We start from the raw sequence: 22,110 nt of genomic DNA, 5'->3' as shown, positions 1-22,110 counted from the left end.
ACCTAAACTATCTGTCAGTGATACCACAATTACTTTTTCTTAGATCCAAAGTGTCAACATCTTGCAGTCCAGTAACATTAAAAAAAAATGCAGCATCCTAGACAAAAACTATCCTAAAAGACAGGGATTCACAGCTATGACTAAGTTTTGATTTTAAGTGTTTTGATCTCTACTTATAATTTTGGCTTTGTTCCTTATTTTGTGTTAAGACAAATCTAAAAGGAAGGAGTGCCAAAAGTTGATTTTATTTATGAAACCCAAATACACATTCTTTATTATCACACACTTCACAGAAGCGTGCTGCCTCGGGTATCATGCATGGAAGAAAAAGCTGCCCTGTAAACCGCCCATGTGACACACGAATCACAGCTTCCGTACCCCAACAATACTGTGGGCCTCATTCTCCCAGGGTTCTCCTACATTTCACAGCAGTCTCTCCTGCAATGGCTCTTACTCTTCCAGCTCCAAAAATCACTGCTCCTTGTGCTATATCACTGATCTCCTCTGATGGCTAATACAAGCAGGTTGTCTCTTAGAAGGACAAGAAAATCAAATCTACCTGCATCCTCCTTAGCAGGGGTAAGAGTGGGAAAATTAATTTGGCCATGTCTTTTCTATCTTGACAGTATTTCCTTATTCCAAAACTTTTGGCAATGGCCCACGTCTTCCAAACCTCTAGTCTTCTGCCAAACTCACTTGAAAGGGAAGAGTGAGCTAAAAAAGGTGGCGATTTAGAAGCAGAATTTAGGTAAGTCTTCTTTCCTTGGAAAACCATCATGAATCTGTCAATCACACTCTACATCAAGACTAGTTCTACCGTCTGCATACCTGAACAGTAAAAACAAACCCCGCAGCCATTCCTAAACAAACTACTTGAATAAATTCGAATGCAAAAAAATGCAGGCCAGGTGGCATATTTTCTAGAAGAGCGCTAGCACTGTCATGGCTAAATTTATGTTTTGATCTTAATTCTGCTACTGAACTTCTGATTCATTAAGATACCTTGCTGCTTCTCTTTGTCTTTCATACTTGTTAACAATGGTGTCCTGCTTTGACCCCTTAATCTCATTTTTTCCTGGATCACGCTCTTTGCACTATAATGATCCACCTCCTCTTGGGGCAGGACTTGAGAAGCTAAATATAGGTCCCAGTGAAGCTGAAAACAGCGCAAGCCTCCTAGCACAAAAACTTTTCCACTACCTGAAGGGGCTACAAGAAAGCTAGAAGGGGACTTTTTGCAAGGGCCTGTAGTGACAGGACAAGGTGTAACGAGTTTAACCTGAAAGTGGGGAGATTTAGATTAGATAACAAGAAAGAAATTCTTCCCAGAGAGGGTGGTGAGGCATTGGGACAGGTTGCCCAGAGAAGCTGTGGATGCCCCATCCCTGGAAGTGTCCAAGGCCAGGCTGGATGAGGCTTTGAGCAACCTGGTCTAGTGGAAGGTGTCCCTGCCCATGGCAGGGGGGGTTGGAACTAGATGATCTTTAAGGTCCCTTCCAACCCAAACCATTCTATGATTCTAACACACTATCACATAGAAGTGATGTGTTCCATTAAAGGTATTCCCGTACCAGTAAGTCACAAATTACATAGATGTACAATCCAGGGCTTGTACTTGCGAAATTTCTTCTTAAACAAAAAACCACACATAAACATGCAGCATTTTCTGTCAACACAATTATATCAGTCCCGTAACTCGCTGCACATTGAACTGTAACATTAAAAGACAGCCTTGCCTCTGACTAAATATTTCAGAAGAGACACCAAGTGTCCACTACTCATCCTGGATCTTTGATGATACATGGCAGTATTCCATAACTAGAAATCACTGGAGATCAGAAGGCACCTGGTATCTCACAGCACAATTGTAAAAACTTCCAGGGCTACTCCAGTGACAGCTGCAGCACCATAGTAAGTTTGTGAAGAAAAGCCATGCATAGTCTCATACAGGACAAGCAAAGTTCTGAAGGTGAAAGAAAGGAGAGCTCTCCATTTTTTGAGCATACCAATGCAGACAACCTGTAATAGTGTATTTCTCTGTGAAAATGACTGCCTGTTTCAGAAAAAATTAACTGGTATTAACAGACAGGCAACATATCACGATCTGCTGGACAACCAGAAAGATGTTTTGGGTTTTTTTTCTGGGGGAGTGGGGTTGGGTTTTTTTAACATATCAGTGAATTTTACCTTACCATGGAGAATGTAATTTGCAGTGTTGATTGCATTTAGCCATAATGAATTAAATCTCAGGATCAGATGTGTGATCCAATAAAAAAATTTTAGCAACTCATTAATGTTTCCCTGAATGAATTTGCATCAATACGTAATGACAATGCTTTATCCTTATATTTGTTGTCAGTGAACTTTAAAAAAAAAAAAATCTTGATTTACACAACCAGCTGAATTGCTCAGCTCATACAGCCGTCCAGATAAAACAAAGGCCACCCTCCAGTCCCCTTCTCCTTTATGACAACTGTGATCATTTTCTTCCTCTTTTCTGAGCTCCATAAGCACGCTGCCCTTGCTCGTCTTCCCTAAGCCTTCTTCCACCATAAGGGTTTGTTGATTGGTCGCACATGTAGGTATGTAAGTTACATAAAAGAAAACCACTACAGACATTAGAAGGGGTACTGTAAGACTCTCTTCTCAATGTGCACATTTGGCCCACAGGTCACAACTATGCAAAAACTCTGAAAATAAGTTTTTGATTTTTTCCACCTATTCAAGAGGCATTAATTTCTATTATACTCTGGTCTGTAAAACTAGCTTGTCATGAGCCATTAGATACTTCTGCTTGTTTAATTACTAATTTGGTACTAAGTATACCTTTCTATCTGACAACAGGTTTTTATACAGTATGTTCTAATCAGCTACTTACTTCAGATCTTGCAGAAGGTCCTTTGCATTAAGCATCGTTATTAAAGAGGTCGTGGCTGCTGGAATAATGATTATGGGAGTTCGAGATCCTGTAAAGATAATAAAGTTACATTTGCTTGCTGCAGTTTTTTGTGTAGTTTTGGTCACTGGGTTTCACCCTCACACACCCTCCTCCCTTTTTTTCATTAAAGGAACTGTATGTAAAATCAAAACTCTTAACAGATAAAACTAATTGAAAAATATTCAAGAAAAAAAAATAGTAATTATTTTAAAAACTGAAGACTTTCATTCACCCAAAAAGCATTTCTCCTGTATCAGGAGTTGCTAAATATGGGTGTTACCCAGAGCAAAGTAATGCTGTCTGCATTCCACTGCTTGTTTATATTGTTTGCCTGTGATTCCAGCAAAAGGCAGCATGGACACAATTTAAACAAAAATGATTGTGTAACTAAAACTGACTCACCTTTTTTCTGGTTTGGAGGTGGTCTTGCTTGGGAAACTGAAAAAACACCCAGAAAATATAGCATAATTACTAATACATAAATTCAAATGTCCTTGTAAGGCAACATTTCAGTATTTTTAGTTGCAGGAGTGAACAGAGAAGAGTCACACCATAGTGATTAGATCGTTTTCACAGATGCAATACACAAAGTTGAAGAAAGAATTTATAATTGGGGACTCAGTATTCAGAAGACAAACAGCTTTTACCATCTGAAACAGATGCTAGGACAGTCAAATCAATCTCTCCTTACTTTCCTGAAACTAGGCATCCCTCTCCATCCTCCTCAAAAGGTCAGGACACTATAGGCATTGATAATTGCCAGCAATCTTGAAAAAAGCTGCTTTTAGACCTAAAGTTCAATAGTGGTGAACCAACAGGAAGACTATTTCACAACAAGCTTACCTTTCCAGACCCTCACCTTTTCATTAGTAGTTGTTATTGTAGATTTTATCTGCAGAAATTTAGCTGCCTTTAACACATATAGAGCTTTCAACAATTGAAATCTGAATTTCAAGCTTACTCAAGTTGATTTTGGATTGCAGTTTTTGAGTTACATGAGCTCCTTGAGTCACAGAAACAATGAAGCTTGACAGATACAGTAGCATTCAAGGAAAAATAATAATAAAAACCAGTTCAGTTAAAAAAAAAAAACCCCACACCCAAAACCACCACACCACTTGCCACAAAATGACAACAAACCACCCACCCAAAAAAACCCAAGCAAACAGTACTGGCCAGGTAGAAACCAAAGAGTGTGTCCCATTCCCACCAAAAAGTGTTTCCACTTAAGTCTTCCAAGTTGTGACCTCCTCCATAGGGGAGATACTTCAGTCCAAAGTTCGAAAAGCATATATGTTTCTTCTTTTGGGTACTATTACTGAAAATCCTGGCTTCCTCCAAATAAGCATTTTATACATGAATGCTAACTGAAGGGAAGAAGTGTTGTGCTTGATCATTACCATCATAACGTGTTTATCCTGATTCACAACGTCAGAAAATGGTGAGTAGCAGAAAGATTGATGCACACTAACTTAAGTCTCAGCCACTACTATGCATGACAAATTTCATTAATTGACTCCTAATTTCATAGCACCAATTTGCTCATGTTTATTTATGATCAAGTGCTTCAGAAACTGGCTAGAACAGTTTAAATATTCAAAACACAGTTGTCGTTGTTGAAATATTGAGACCATATCCTTAATTATCTTTTCCTGCACTGTCAAACGCACAGACACAATTGGTAACAATTTATTGAATTACATGAATTTCACCTACTCAACTGCCTTAATTATTTATTTATTATTCTAGGTTTCTCCTTAATGTAAAAATGTTCCTGAAATACATAAGCAGCATGAGCTTCCCTAAACAAAGTGGGGGGTGGTGGGGTGGAGGGGAGAAGGAAGAAAGAAACTTGAAAGCTGTACCAAGACATGTTAGTATGAAACTAGGTACTGCAGAAAGGCACACCAAAAGAACCCATCTTAAATTAAAAGCACATCTCATAGGTATTTATTCAAATAAGTATTCTACAAGTGTTTAGTCCAATTCAATTAATGCTTCTATAGGAAAAGAAGCATCCCCCTGGAAACTGCACGTTTTAAATACCTTGACTGCTAAGGCCAGAACAACTACTTTTTAAAAAAGTTCCAAATCCCAAAATATTCTAGAACAAGCAGAAAGTGTGGGTTTTTTCTAATGCAAAGGGTTTTTTTCTAACTAACAATATAGAGGTAAGACAATGGATTAGATGAGCCTTAGAGAAGGGCAGTATCAGTACAACCTGTATAATGCAAAAAAACCCAACCTAAACAAGAAAACACCCACAACGAACCACACACTTCTGCCACTTAATGCCCATGAAGTCACAGCTAGCAGTAGCGACCTGTGACAATTCAGACAGATTTCTGCCCTTACCACTTCTACCCTTTTCATACCATTGTCTGTCAACTCCATTTGCATTATTATGCTTAACAGGGCTAGTGAGATAAGTAAGACAGGCAGCATGACCTTTCTAGTACCAAAACAACCAAAGAGAAGAATCTGCACAACAGCATTTAGGTATGCTGAGAATATTCAATATTAGAATATATGTTCTGGGAAGATTAATTTTTACAATTTTAAATCTTAGCATTAAATAGTACTAATAAATCTCAAGGAATTAACAAAGCATTTATAGTGTCAACAAGAACATAGAGTACTCCATCAATAATTCCAGAAAAAGTACATTAGTTCTAAAAGGTAGCTTTGCTTCCAAAAAATCCCAAAATGTCCCCTTTCCAATACCTTCATAACAACAACCATCAAGTTGTTCACAAATAACACCTTTCACTTGAGACTTTCTTCCACCAAACCAGAAATTCTCATAGTATGTCAACCAGGTGCAGCAATGAACACAGGTGTTTGGAAACACTGATCCTCTTCTATATGGTCTGTTCCCTTACACTCTTAAAAGCCCTTTCTAAATCTTCCTCATTAAACCAAAACTAAGCACCTACATCATTCTTTCTTTGAATCTCAATTTGAGATTCAATCTGGCATACAAAATTGACTTAGTAGCTAAAGTCTACTACCTGGGAATTAAAAAGCCAGTTCAGAATTCTGGCCCCATTACAAATACCTTATGTGCTAAGAAGTGTGAAAAGCAATGATAACACATTCAGAAAAAGGCTTATTTCTGATGTATTAAAAAGAGGTATAATATTAATTCTATTATTGAGATTAGCTTTTCTATTCAGGTTGTTTCTCCTTGGAGTATTAACCAGCTCTTACATATGTGAGCTGGCGTCTGTGAATTACCAGGTTAACAACTGTAAGTTCATGATTCTTTGAGTAGCACATGCTTTCAACTGGGCAAAACACTGAAGAGAATGAAGCCAAAACGCATGGTGTAACATTAACCAAAAAGCTACATGTGATTTCCAATACATATGCAGTTAAGGGCCACAAAGAAACTATCCCCACTTCATTCTTCAGCTAACTAAAGTTTTAAACAATACTTCTTTAAAACTCATTCAGAGCAGAAGCAGAAATGAAAGTAGGTTATCTTACCTGGTCGTGGTACAGGCTGTGCTGCTGGGGTTTGCGTTTTTCGAGCTGAAGCACCTTCCTTTTAAAAGACAGAAGAGGTAACATGAACTGCTGGTATTCTTGGCAGGTGTACTGTTTTTTTAAAATTAACACAGCTACAGAAAGTATCGTGAAAAGGCCGGCAATATGTTTCCATTGAAGAGGAGAAAAAAAACAATCAAAATATTCAAAACACTTTACAGATTCTGTTTTAAACTTGGAGAGGGCTGATAACCTCATAAGGTTTTACAGGTTTACATTTTAACCATCAAATGTCATTCAAACTTTTTTCTATATTCAAAGAAACTTTTTCTATTTATAGTATTGTTTCATTTTACCCATGATCACTTTCACCAAGGGTTAATAATGTACATGTAAGCAATTGGCTACAGAAATTTCAAAACAAGATCAGCTTCTGCTCTGGATGGAAAACGAAGGCCAAGAAATTGCTTTTTATTCCTGCCTTGAAGAGTTCTGGTGCCCAGAAATAGCACACTCATGACAATTAGCTCTGTTTATGCCTTATCCAATTACCTTAATGTAACAAACTAAAGACCTGCATTACTATAAATTCTTGTTAACGCTGCAGAGTCAACACACCACGTAAAGGGAAAAGTGAGGTCACACATCTGGTTCCAAAGCAACATTAAATTCCTGCAAGAACAAATTCTGTTCTCAGTTACTTCTATGAAACCTCACCGAACAACACATATATTATTGACAATATTACTAACACTGTAAAAAGCAAAAAAACCCCAAACCTCTGTATTACAGCAACTTCAATTTGCAAGGCTGCCTGAAACCTTTCCACATGAAACCACAAATCTAAAAAGTACTTAAACGCTACGTGAAGCATATCCTTCAATTGTGAGACACTCAGAAAGGTCAAGATCCCACTCTGGGAAAAGCCTGTCTGAAAGGACTCCAATATGACATTATCACATTTGTGTGTCTATGCATAAACAATATATTCTGTAATTAAAAATAAAAAAAGCTAATGAGCAGGAAACTCCACAAAAGCAGCCTCAAGTTCCATGATTTAAGTAACACTTAAAGAAACTGCTTTTAAGTTTCCACCATGAAAGTTACAACTCTGTTTTCATCTCAAGAACTGTCAAGTACAAATAGAAGAGATGATCTCTTGACAAGCTCTTAGAAAACACACATTTACTCAAAATATCTCTTCCCTGAGCTCTAGTCAAAGCCACCCATGGTTAGTTACAATAGGCTGGAGCTGACATTTGGTACAGCGCACAGCTTTTGTAACTTTTACAGTCAGCAACCTCCTATTAATCTTCAGTATAAGGATTAACGCCCCATTGCAAGGAATGGATTAGACTTGAATTGTGCTGTACTCTTTTCTGATTTTTAAAATGCAAACGTCTATGTAGGGCACTTGACTCAGTAACTGTTATTTTAAGACTTAATTTTTAAGTATCTGAGTAAAGGTATTTTTGCCAGTGTCCTTTCACAGTAATTACTCAGCAGATGATAAAAGTCAAAATACCAGTCTAGGGGAAGATCAGTAGAAAAGGCTGACTACCATTGAGAGAAGCCCTGCATCTGAGAAACAGCAGATATTTGAAATATCAGCACCTTTCTTTCTGCCATGAAAATGGATATAAAACATTTTGCATCTGTTTCTATTAAAAAAAATAATTTTCTGTGTGAAAACACTGTTCCTGTGGTGCACCAATTACACATGTTGAATAAATACCAAGGATTATCCTATAACATTTCCTTAAATTCAAAGCATTTCATGAAATGTCAAGTTCCAAAGTAACATTAAATTTGTGCAAGAACAAAACCCCAATAGGTTAAAGAAACATCACTTCCTGCAATGCTAAATTTCAATTTTCTAACTCCAATTCAGCTTTCTTAACTATTACTGTCTACAGTCCCAAATGTCCATTCCTCTTTCCTCCCCTACAAAATCAGCACTGCAACTTTGCAGCCTCCCCTTCACTTATTCAGTGCCTCCCGTATCTTAAAACGGAACCTTTAGGGCCTACGGCAGCTGCAGCAAATAGAAGGAACCAGAAGCTGCTTCAGAGATTCTGGAGTTCTTCTGCAGTCTTGGAAAGAATTATAACCAAATTAGAATCACAGTCTTGCTTTAGGTCCCATATAACAACTCGTGCTTGTGTTTGTTCTTTTCACCAAAACATCCATAAAGCACCAGAATATTTATAGGATCGAGCATAACAAAATAATTGACAACCTATCTATTTGGAAGCTTTTCATACTTTCCTCTGAACTGTCTTCTCTAAATTGGTTAGTGGGAAACTTCGTGCAGAAGCCTAAACCAAAAGGCAGGACTTTGAGAACTTTTGCAACTGACACAAAGAAACCAGGAAACCAACCCCCCCAAAAAACCCCAACAAAAAATCACATTAAAATAACAAACAAAAAAAACATTAAAATATCTGATTAGTAAGATAAAAGATTAATTTAAATAAGTAGATGCATAAGACAGCTACGACTTCCATGCCTACAACATTTCTATTGGTAGGAACAATTTCTGCAAATTAATAAATGACAGCAGTCACAGCTGAATTACTGCCTTAGTCTGTGATAATTGAATGGACGAACTGCAGCTCACAACTCCATATTCTGGCATCCTAGCACAGCAGCTCAATTGTCACCTACAGAAGGCGTAACATCCATACTTTGTAACCGATTTACACCTCTCGTTACCATTATCAATGGCCTAATCATCACCAATTATGTAAAAATTACAGACAAGGTAGCAAAAGAACTTCTGATCAATATTTCAAACCCACATTTCTTAAATGGTTTGTAAGGAGAAGAGTGTATGATTAAGATGAGGACGAAACAAAAGTACAAAGCAGTGATGACTGACAAGATACACTAAGTGGAGAAGAAAAACTGCTCTCAATAAGGAAGTCATTAGCAGGAAAATTTTGTTAACATTTCACACCATCCTGAAAATAAGATGCCAAATTTAAATACAAAACTAATGCTTTTCAAAAACATTCAGATATAGGTGTGAGTTTTTCCTATAACAACACACTGATTTATAATACAAACTGTTTACAAGGCACATATAAGCACAGAGAATTACATGCTAGAATCTCTCCCAGAAGAAAAGAAAATCAGGTTGGAGTAAACTTCATGATTGTTGGTTCACTCCATCACACAAGGTGCTTATGGCCTCTTAGCTACTCAGAGGCAACTTACTGTTTGCATGGTCTAACTCCTCGTAAAGGCAGTAGCTCATTTCTCAGTAAGTGCACAGTAAGATATTTCAAATCTTCTGATGTGAAGGTTTTAATGTAAAAGTTACTCTTACGTAACCAACATGCTGCAATTCAAACTCCAGTTAGGGAAGCTTTTGGTTGTGCAGCCATACCCTAAGCATCAGAAGCAGCAGAAATCACTGTTTAGCTATTTAAAGAACATCCATTTCATCTAAAGACTGAACAGTTTTGTGCAAAGATGACGTACCTAATTCTTACGCATAAACAATTTGAGGTTGTTAAGGAGTACATTATGAATATTCATAAGTAGAAACTAATTTAGTAACAAAACCATGTAATTTGAAAAATACAAATCTTCACTAAAACAACCACTTAACATAGTATTTTAATCAAAAAGAGATTACTTGAGTTGGTTGTGCTAACTTACCACAGAAGCTTATATATAGCTTACTTATGATTTACATTAAATATGAGTATTTAACCATTCAGAAGTATAGAACAAAATCAAGAAAACAGATAGTAAAAGCTTCATACTTTCCTGTATTTCATGGCATCACTTACAGATGCACAACCTGTATCTGTAAGTGATGTCCCTGCCCATGGCAGAGGGGTTGGAACTACATGATCTTTAAGGTCCCTTCCAACCCAAACCATTCTGTGATTCTATGATTCTAACTGTGTATACTTTTCAGTGCAATTCATTCCATATCAGCACTTATGTTTCTTATCATATTAGACATTTACAAAATGTCCAGGGTTTTTTTAGTGTATGCCTTCTATTATTTAGCATTATACTAGCTAAACAGCTAAAAATATTGGGTTTGCAAACTAATGTAAGAATAGAAAACAGGTTAGAACATGTGAAAAAAATCCGTATTCCTGCTTATAGTCAAACATGGAAAAAAGTCCACACCCTGAATGTTGAACAACTTCCATTATTGTACACCCTATTAATTAAGCTTTCAGCATGTTAATTTCTTCCCTCATCCTTTCATACAATTTCTATGTCATCTTAAAAATTCAGACACAGCTATATGCTCTTGTAAGTTTCGTGACAGTAAACTATGTTTACAATAACAAGGAGCTTTAAGACTATTGCTTAAAATCCTTTAAATTGTATACAGCTTGGTTCACACCTTTCCTTTCACACGTGCATTCATTTTCCCTTCCCTGCTTCTACATTATATAGGCAAGTTGCAATACAGTGTGAAGATGTAAATTGTTTGGGACAGATTCTTACCACACTTGTCTGTCCTCCAGTACATTGCACCCTCAATCCATTTTAATGTAAAAAGTTCAACAACTTTTAAAATATCTGTTTCTTGCAATAGTAAGCCTGAGATATTCCATCTACACAGACATAAAAAATTATGTAAAAAAGGTAAAATGTGGTCCATCTGCGGTTGTTTTTAGTTACCCAACAGTGCGGGGTGGTTTGTTTTTCTTGTGGGGTTTTTTTTGTGTGTTGGGGTTTTTTTGTTGTTGTTGTTGGGCTTTTTGCTTGTTTGTTTTTTTTAAACCCTTCTGCAGTGTCTGTTGACCTTTTTAATTTACAAAATAAATCTGTCATGCTTTGTGTTAACTTAAAAAAAAAAAATCACCAATTAACAATATTCATCTGACACCAGGACCTAGCTAGGAATTCTCTGTATTTTGGGGGGGAAAAAACCCCAAACCCTGTATTTTAGATATCTACTACTTTGTCTAAGTGAGCATTAAATCCACATTTAAGTTAGTTTCACTCCTTTCTCAACTGGAATCAGAAATTGACTGAGCATAACTCATACTACGTTTTACAAAATGAAACCTCATGTTTTAAGCAATAAAATAAGTTATAGTGGTAGAATTTCTTCCTGGAGGCACTTTTCACATATACCCAAGTTAGTTTACTCTTGAAGCACAAAAAAAAAGCTATTAAAAGTTTCTTATTGTGGCTTTGCAAGGTACAAATAATGGAAGGAAAAAGCTAACTATTTCATTGCACATTCACTTTCCCAACTGGTTTCCATGTAGAGATCGAGAGAGGCTGTAATATTGTGACCTATTAAAAAAAAAAACTTAGAAGCAATGGAAAAAATTGAGAATTTGATACCATCTTGTGGTTTTAAAAAATTTTTCTAATTTAGCAAATTTAATTTCTATCTTAGTCTTTTATAACACTTAATACAATATCCTTCCCCTAAAATCTAAAAAATATTAGATAACTTATACGTATGTTCCTGCACAGAAGCAATATAAGGAAAAACAAACATTTCATTCTGCAAGAAGTATTAGCAACTCCTTGCATATAAAACAAAGCAGTTTTCAGCTTTACCACCCAAGATGAAAGACAATTCTGTCTATAAAGATGAACGTAGTAAAACTGCAACACTCGGATTTCAAATGAGAAAGAAAAACACATGTGGATGGCAAGCTTACAAAATCAAGAACAGGATTCAATTTACCTATTCAATTTAGGGCAAAAGAGTCTAAGAATTCCTTTTAAATGACCAGCAACTATACGATCATTGCCTGAGTGATTTAAAGTATCAAATCTTTGAAAATGCTAGTAGAGCCAGCCTGAAGAACTATGACAAAATCTAAAACAACTGCCTAGTTAAAAAGAAGAGTATTTTTCTAGAAATAAAATCTTGTGTACACCAGTGCATGACAAAGAGCCAAAACGAAGGGGTGACTTCAAAAACAAGTATCTAACATCTGGTTCAGATGCCCTACTTTAAGCTACATAGAAACATCTATTTCATATAAATAGCTTGCATTCTGAAAACATGGGGCTTTGTTCTAAATATTTAAAGCCCTTAAAAGCCTTGGGAAAAAAGGAAAAAAGAAATCTTCCAAAGAACCAAGGAAAACAATTCAACAGAGTTGTTCTGCCTCTGCAGTCTTCCTGATAATTCTGACTTCTCTTCATATCAAGAACATTGTAATAAAATTTTAACTAGTGCTTCACATCATCATTTTATTTCACATGAAACTGCTATAGCTTATTTGCATACTTCAATGCACACAAATCTGCAAAAGCAGTCACAGATATTTAAATAATAAATTGCAAGCTTTTAACTGCCTTCCTAATTTTAAACTATGCTGTAAAAAAAAAGAAAAAGATAACAGGATTTAATTATTGTGCAAATACCACTAATATCACAGTCATTTCAACTTCCATTGCTTGTAATATTAATAAAAAGGTCACTTCTACTATTTACACTGTTTCAACTTCCTTATACCCTAGAAAATAGAGTGCGAGTTTAAGCACAATTACAAATATTTTTAAAGAATAATTTTAAAAGGGGAAAAAATTACCATTTTTTAATCAAAGGCTTTTGATATCAACTGCCTAAGGAAAATAACACCATAGCTTCACTATTTTCAACTTCAAGAATGGAAAAACTGATGGGACAAAAGAGGTTAGTAAAATTATATAAATTGTATTTATTTTAATACACAAAAATCTTCAGTATGAAGATCATGTATTTATCAGGCATAATTTGAAGAAATACACCAATGGAAGATTGTCAATCCAACTGCAAGAAAGAAAACCTGATTCCCATCATCTTACAAAGGTAAGGCAAATTTCATTAGAGTTTGAAGTACTATAGTCTGTAATTTCATTATAGTTCCAAGATACTGTTAAAGTTAATACCTACAACAAATTTCACAAGTGTAAGGAAATCTGATGGAGACATTCTTTTCCAAATGAGTACAGTATTACAATGAGAGGAAAAGAGAAGCAAGGGAGGGTGGCAGAAATAAAACTATGCTGATGCCATCAAGGGACTGAAATTTAGAAATACTAATACTTATTTTTCCATGGCATCATGCTGGCTTCAGGCAGGAAAGAGCTGCTTTTCTTCACAGTGCACACGGCTGGCCCAGGGAGTCTCACTCCACAGTATGTCATGCTCAGCACACATGCCCAGTACTTAGGGGGGAAGTGGCCTGTGGGGCAGGGAGGTCATTAAGGCTTTTGCTGGCTTGGTGGCTGGGTCCTTAGCTCCCTTATTAGCTCTTGGTGTGGTTGTTAGTGGCGGGGCGGGTATGTTCTGGGATGGGGGGTTGACTGGCTTTTTCCAGGTCGTGCTGTCACCCTTGGGCTGGTTTCTGCAGGCTCTCTGGCTCTGACTCTCCCTGGGACCTGGCTGTGTGTTGGTTGGTGGGTTATGAGCAATTCTATCATATGTTCTATTTTCTATTAGTTTAATTACTTAGTAGTAGTCGTATTGCATGTATGATTGTTTCATCTTTCTTGAAAGTCAGGTGCAAAGGTTTATACGCTACTGGCTTCTCTATTCCAAAATCAGAATGTGCCACATCTATACAAAAGGTCTGGCATTTCTCAGACTGTGAATTGACTACAATTTGCTAATGTTTTAGTCTCTAAATTCACATATTTATCAATCTCTAGTTCCAATACTACCTGTAACCGCAAGTATTAGTCACTAATATGAAGTGTTTTGTCACCTGAAACATCACAGAATATGGGGCTCAAGCAATTCATTTGCACAGAAGCACTGCTGACATACAAACTCTAAACGTACACAGAAGAGCACAGTTATTTTTCTATTCAGATATTGCCTTGGAAATGGTATTCAAGGGAACAGTCATATGTACATTAAAGAAAACGTTGCTCAGTACAGAGAAATATGAAGAACCCACTTCCTCCTGCATCCAGTAAAAGTCCTCAGAAAGGTCCTTTGTAACTTCTGGAAAGATCCATGAAATGCTTTGTGCGAGAACAATGTTTTCAAAAGCTCTGCAGGTGCCTAAATGAATACAGATAGATACTTAACTTGTGCATGAAATTTCTTTTAAAAAACCCATACTGAACCAATATCTAAGCAATTAATTGACGTTACGCTGATGCCATTCAATGACTCAACACAACAGATAGGGATGAGGCTCTTTCCAGACTCCCCTTGGTTATACTGAATCCTGTTGCTAGAACAGGGGATGCTGTAATATCAGAATTCTAATACACAGGAAGCTATTAAGACCTTAGTTTTTTTCATGATAGCTTGTGCAACATTTTCCCAGTTGTACTTCATCCTGATGTGATAGTCCCCTTTCCATTTATTGAAAATGAAGTTTTGATATTATTCTTCTGTACCTTACCACCTTTAGCAATCCCAACACTATGGTTATTAAATTACAAGAAAATATAATTATCATGGGTGGTCATGGCCAGAGAGATGAAAGCAATTTTCCAAGTAATCACCTTGGAAGACTTCAAACGTCAGGAGAAACTCTTGAAGCTGAATTCATCAAGGAGACAAGGCAAAAAGCTGAAAAGTGGAGTGATGAACTCTTAGTTGTTTATGTTGCCTAGAAAGTAACTGCTGAGTTCAAAATCAGCATGAACTTCTTCAGGACCAAAAGCTTTAGCTGCAGCTATAATAAATTGTAATAAACAATCCAAGAGATAAGAAGGCTTGAGCAATGCTAGTGATGATTATAAGAATGCCACAGACTATAACCCCTTCAACATGGAAAGGGCTATTTTGAACAGTCATAGGCCAGGTAAAAGTCTAGAAAGTAGTTCCAGTTGCAGATTGCCTTGGCACTCAAGTCTTCCTCCTTGAGGACGAAGCTAATCTACCATGCAAGTGCAGCTGAAATTTATACAATCGCCTATTTTCTTAACTCTTTTTATATTTCTCTGCTTTGTAAGCTGTATGCTAAGACACCACAAAAGTGTCTTGCTGGACATCCAGTTCCTACACTGGCTATAGTTTAGTTGATACGAATTGTTCATATAGGAAATTAAAGAAAGTACTATAAAAAGGGAAAAAGAAGTGTATTTATATGAGTTATCTGCAGCCATTTGCAGAGTAGTAAGCCTCCAGCATAACATCTATTAAAGCCTGTGTATGAACAAACTGTCCACTGAGATGGAGCAGATTCACCATCTTGGGTGCTTGCAATAAAAATACTGACAAAAAATTGAGACACAAAAGATATCTGTACAACACAAGACAAGCACGTTAGAAACAGAAGAGCATTTTACTGCAAAATTTCTGAGTTTATTCCATAATGAAAGTCTTAATTTCTGGACTAGCATATGGCTGCAGTTAGCCACACACTGTAATTCCCTGAAACTAGGAAGACTGGACATTTTAATCTGCTACAGGGTAACTAGAATACTACCTCTAAACTGCTGTCCTGCCCCAGCTGCGTAGGTTTACAGGTTTATTTTCAACTGTCATATTATTAAAAAAAAAAAAATCACAACAAATTTCAACAAAATTAACCACATTCACCAAAAAAAAATATTTTGTACTGGTCTTACTCTACATATCTTATTACTTTAACTCATTTAAAAAAACAGACTGAAGGGAAGAAAATATGTACCAAAAAAACATGAATCAAATCAGGATGCAAGCAATATTTCGTGGATGGTGGTGGGAGACCAATGAGTGAACAGACATTTTTGTTATTTAACACTGTGGCTAAACACTCTTAATCTTAATGGCTGCAAAAGGTATGCCTTCTCCATGGCAAGAACACAAATTCAGTCATGTCTCCCTTTTTCAAATGCCAAATTTAAGCCGTACATGTCTAATTTTACAACCAGAAAAACCTCTGTGAAATGTTTGCAAAGCTCTATAGATACAACACAGCGCTACTCAAGGTTAAAATGCATGGGAACAGCAACAAAGACTTCAGACAAGGTTTTTTGCAATGAAAGCACCTCCATGTGGGTGGATGGAACATGACACATCCGCATTACTGCTAGCCCAGATTCTGTTCCCCATCTCCTTTCCTCATTATGCAACAACATAACAATCTTTGTCCACAGGCTGATAATCTGTTCAGAGGAACTGATCTACACTCAGATTTATCACAAGAAACTGGGAAATCTGACACACAACAAACTGCCTCCAAATACAAAGTTATTGGTTATCTTGTGAATAAAATTCTATTTCACTAAAAATACAAAATCCGAGAGAAAACAACTATTTTGAACAGAAACACAACACATTATGTTTTCAATGCAGAGACTTGCTATATAGTGCCGGTTGACAAAAAGCACTGTTTTGAAAACCATTATGAAAAGAGCTGACATTTGATTGCAATGTTTCCTTCTGCCAGGTGATTTCATAGACTTGTATCAAGTAAAACTCTTGTCAGTCACCCGCTCTAGATGAACCTGCTTTGGCAGGGAGGGTGGATTAGATGATCTCCAAAGGTCTCTTCCAACCCCAAGAATTCTGTGATTCTGTGCTAGAGGCAAATTGGGATTCAAAAGTATATGAGGTCCAGAAGCAGGGTATGAACAATACCTCAACCTTAATACTAAACTTTAGAAAGTTACATAGCTTCTAGCTTCCCATGCTTTATATATTTTACACTGTAAAACTTCATGGAAAAAACCTTGCATTCTTCAGTATCCTCAAACGGCTGCTCCCACCACTAGTAAAAATCATTAACATATCTTTCTCAGTATGATACTCTGCAGTGTGAGCATTTCCAAAATTTATAATAATAGCATCCCACTTACACTAGTCACAGCAGCTTTGACAAACTGTCTACACTACCTGGGTCTCTTCCCTGGACTGCATTATGTAGAAGTTTCACATACATCACCATCATCAGACACCCAGAATAAAAGTGCAATGTTTTTGGTACTGGTAGATGCCATTTATGGTCCTGTTCTCTAAATCTCTCTCCCTCCAGCTTTCGCAGTGACTTCCACTGCACTACATACTTTTCATTGTAAAACTTTCATTCCAGAATTCTGTTCTAATTAAAACCTGATTTTATACACAGTTATGAAGGAGCACTCAAAGTAGACCAAAACATACATTATTTTCTCCACGCATACACTGCCTCCCATCCCCCAGTGCAACTGTCCAACTCCAAAAGGCCTGAAGTTTCCCTCCCTAGGTACAAATGGAAACAGAGTAAAAAATTAAAATACTTTGCAGGGATCACCACTACACAGCACTAAACCACAGTATTGTACATGTCAGCAGAAACAGCCAGGAAGCCACCTGAACCCAAAATTCTGTATTTCCTAGATTAAGCCTTTACACTTATCCCACAGATTCCAAGATTTAAAAAAAAAAAAAAAAAAAACCACCAACAAACAAACAAAAAAAAAACCACAAACACCTAATGTTCTTCCAAATTAAAACCTTCTGGTTTGTACCCAAAGCGCAAATAGACAATGTGCTGTTAAACTTTCAGTTGTCTTCATTTACATGTGTTTTAAAAGCCTGGCACTTTGAAACAAGTTTTACAGCTTTTTGATAGGGCTATTTTACTTCAAAAAGAAATCACATGTGTGAATCAAGCAGCAGTATCCCAATATTAATCATCACGTAAACAAAGTCACCTGGGACATAGAAAGTATTTTAGTCATGCATCACAGATTCATATATTGAAGACCAACAACAGAAGAATATATATACCCCATTTTCATCATAGCCACAATGCTTTCTACTTGTGTGCTTCTTGACAAATACTGAGGTTGAAAGAAAAACCTTCAAAATTTTCCCACTAGCATGCATGCAACAGAATTTGTGTATTATCGCTATGATGTTATATACCAAGTAGACTGTGCAAACTGCTGTTGCTATTTGTATCCTGAATAAACATATCACTCATAGCAACCTACTGTAGAATTTAAAAGCCAATGATGCCTATATCACAAAGTAACTGTAATGGCAATAAATCATGCATTAAGTTAAAATACAGGAAGGACTCTGGCTCTATCACACAAGAGATGTTTTTCCATTTGGCCTTCTACATCTACTTTCAGCTTCCTCTGGCATTCCATCTAAATTCCCCATAATTTTTCTCTCTTTAGTAAGGAAATTAAGCCCTTCTCAAAGCACTAAGAAGACAGCAATCAACTTTTACTTTTTCATTTTATACAAATCCATACATTGGATAGACTGTCTGCAAGCTTCTATCTATGCATTACAAGATCTGGTTTATAAAACATCGGTTCTTTGAAACGGCTAGGGCAGAGCTAGCTCTATTTTCGGCAGTGCAGAAATGCAGTCCTCTTAAGTGAAGGTTAACTGACAAGTTCTCATTCATACAGTCAGGGGGCACTGTATTCAAAGATGAAGATGTGATAAGGGCTGTACAAAAACTACATATTTTAGGATCTCCCTCTTATGCTATGGATTTTGTACAGTCTTCATCCATGACTGCAGAAAGAATAACACACACACACACTCTGACCAAATGAGCAGACTCAGAAGTGTGTTTTAAAACAGGTTTTAGTAATTTTCAAATGGCTGCCCCTCTCTCTCTAGACACACCACCCCCCCATCCGAGCGTATGGACACACAAATTCATCTTTAAGAACTTCCCAATGTGAATAAACATCTAAGATAACAGACTATGCTAGTCAGCATAGACACAGGTGAGTTTCATTGCAACTATTACTTCTACTACTCACATGTTAGCAAATATCAATCATCCATAACTATCCTGCGGATTTCACAGTTAACCTGAAGGAAACCTGCCTTAAGCAGCAAGACGTCTTCAACTTTCCTTCAGTCCTCACATCTGTCCTGTTACTTCAAACAGTTGTTCAATCTTTGAAAAGTCTGCTGCCAGTGACAAAAAATAAACAAGATTTTTCTTCTACAGCAATCTGTTCCAAAGTAAGATCCCCCTTCATTGGAAAACTGAGCCCTTAGGTGGCAGGAAATAAAAATGAGTAAGCCAGTAAGAGCAGAAAATATTTTGGAAGAGACTTAGGCTTCCAATGCCAAAAATTATCTCCATGAGAAAAAAACCCCACCCCAAAGCGAAACAAGACTCCTCTATTGTGACACCCTGGAACCTTCTGTACGTGCTTAGGAGCGCTTCACCAGTTGCAAACAGATTCTATTTCATACACACTCATCCAGTAACTTCCTTGTGTTAATCTAGTGGTGCCCTACTTTTATGAGAAGAACACCAAAACAAAATAGCAGCATCACCTTTTGAGAAAGGGCAGCACAGTAATTTTACATGTAGCTCAACAGGCTGGTAATAAGTACCCAAATCTCAACACTTCTCTATTTACTCCTGTTGTTCCAAAAAGACATTTTGAAAATATAAGAAAGACATGCTATTCAAGAGCTAATGCCAGACTACATATTCCTTCCTTATTTCGCAGCTTCTACATTGTCATATTCTTGGGTAAATGAATACATGCCTATTTTGAAGGAAAAGCAAAAGTCCTTATCTTCTCAGACAGACATTTTTGTCACTAATGAGTGCCTAGTTGAAGAAAAAGATCTGAGGAAGCTGTTATAAAAAAAAAAACCAAACCCAACTTATTGCCATCAGATCTCAATCAACTGCGATCAGATATTCTAGGTAGCACATTTTCCATTCGAGATGACAGAGGTGCCTTAGATGTAGCTATTTCATTAGCTCAGGGCAGCTCTTCAGAAACACTGCTACAGAAAGAGTAGCACACACAGCATGGAACTCCTATTTATAAATCTTGCAAGCCTCTCATGTATGGCACATCATTGTTTGGAGAACAAGCAAGCAATTCTACACACAGTCATCAGAGCTTATTATCTCCGGCCACACGGGACCTGAACTGACTCCACCAGACCATTCAGAGTAGGCTGATGCATCTATTCCCTAATGGTTGACATTCCACAAGGCTTATTAGATTGTGTGCATTATCATGTGAATACACAGATCCAATTTTAATCTGGCACTGGTCCCAACCAACCTGCTACTGAGAGAAGTACAGAGATTCAAGAAACCTGCTCTGACTTTCCCTGCTGCATCCAGTGTTTTCCACATCACTGACACAGCCCATTCCCTTCCCTCAGGGCACCTCAGTAAGTGAAAGTTAATTACAAATAACAAAAAAGCCTCCTCTTGTAATTAGACAAACCTGGCATGAAAGTACAGCTACTGGTGCATAGTCCAGACAGCACTGTTGTAGGGACACTAAAAAAAAAAAAAGGCCAGGTTTGGTCACCTAAAAGTGGTTTCTTTTTTTCTGCAATGTAAATCATACTTGTACATAAGTAAAGCACAAGCGTGCATTAACCACAACTTACAGAAAAAGCATTTGTAGAAGTCTGAATGCTCAGTTACACAACTCCTTGACAAGGAAGACAAAGGAATTGACAATGTGCAACCCACCAACCAGGGTCATGAGATTTGTGGGGTTTTTTAAGAGGATGACAGAGTTTTTTGTGTGTTTTTAAGATGTTTGTTTTGGATTTTTTCAGATGACAGATGCTCCCTATAAATTTATTCTACTTTAATAAAACATATCAGTGATAGAAAGCTTTGCAGACACTGATTAAGACTCAAAAGAATATATATCTCTATACTATAGACAAATATAATCTTTAATTTCAGGCTGAATTTTATGAATTCAGCATTACTACACTAAATATATACAGCAGGTTTTTCCTGATAAAAACACACCTCCTTATAGTACACATTAATGATTCTTAACATTATGTTTTGAGATCAAGAAGATGCAAGAGAGCTGCCTCTGATTTCTTTGTTGTTAGAAGCCACTAAGTAACAGAAAATAAAAAGCCTGGAATTCAAGTTTGAAATATAGTTTAGGATAGCACAAAAGAATACAAATCCTCCAGTTCCGAACCTATATTCTCTGTCAATTACCATAATACAAACTGAGCTCTAATGAGTTCCTCTAAATCACATATTTGAGGACTAGGAGTCCTGGTAACTCTGATTCTACATTAGTCATTTATGTGAAAAAAATCCTCAGGCTCATGAAATTAATCCAGAATCTTACAGTGAAAATACAGGAGGAATTATGAACACAGTTATTCAGACAAAAGGCATGATTTCTACAGATAGTTTGCTTTTCCTTGGAAGTTACTAGAGGGATGCTGTCATTCCTTCAAGACTTCAGGAGAGGAGACTTTGGTCTTTTCAGGGAACTGATTGGCCGAGTTCCACGGGATGAAGCCCTGGAGGAAAAAAGGGGCCCAAGAAAGCTGGCAAGTATTCAAGGATCTTCTCCCTCAAGCTCAGGAGGGCTGCATCCCAATGAAGAGGAAAGGCGGGTAAAAACGCCAGGAGGCCGGTGTGGATGAACAAGCAGCTCCTGGATAAACTGAGGTGCAAAAAGGAAGCCTACGGAGCGTGGAAGCACGGACAGGGAGACTGGAAGGATTAGGGGGAAGTTGTCCAAAAAGTCAGGGATCAGGTTAGGAAAGCCAAAGGGCTGACAGAATTAAACCTGGCCAGGGACATCAAGGCCAACAAGAAGGGCTTCTCTAGGTACATAGGGTATAAAAGGAAGATCAGGAAAAATGTGGGTCCACTGCAGAAGGAAACGGGAGAGCTGGTTCCCCAGGATATGAAGAATGCTGACATGCTCAGTGATTTATTTTTTTTTTTTGCCTTGGTCTTCACTGGGAAGGGCACAAGCCATACCCCCCGAGTCATGGAAAGCAAGAGCAGAGACTGGGAGAATGGAGAACTGTCCAT

General features: G+C 37.2%; 1 protein-coding gene across 1 annotated transcript in view; it reads right to left on the bottom strand.

The window, feature by feature from the left end:
* The window catches only part of CDC73 (cell division cycle 73), a gene marked incomplete at its 5' end in the record, with an annotated part of 71,132 nt that overhangs the window by 13,849 nt on the left and 35,173 nt on the right, over positions 1–22,110 (bottom strand). The window contains 3 exons of the mRNA XM_010148831.1: positions 2,879–2,966; positions 3,341–3,376; positions 6,428–6,485. Coding sequence (XP_010147133.1) covers positions 2,879–2,966; positions 3,341–3,376; positions 6,428–6,485 — 182 coding nt within the window. The remainder of the gene's footprint in view (positions 1–2,878; positions 2,967–3,340; positions 3,377–6,427; positions 6,486–22,110) is intronic.

Source organism: Eurypyga helias, unplaced genomic scaffold (assembly GCF_000690775.1).
Source record: "Eurypyga helias isolate BGI_N326 unplaced genomic scaffold, ASM69077v1 scaffold1423, whole genome shotgun sequence".
In the NCBI taxonomy this organism is placed as follows: domain Eukaryota; kingdom Metazoa; phylum Chordata; class Aves; order Eurypygiformes; family Eurypygidae; genus Eurypyga; species Eurypyga helias.
Note: the sequence above shows the minus strand (reverse complement) of the source record. Positions and strands in the feature narration are given on the sequence as shown.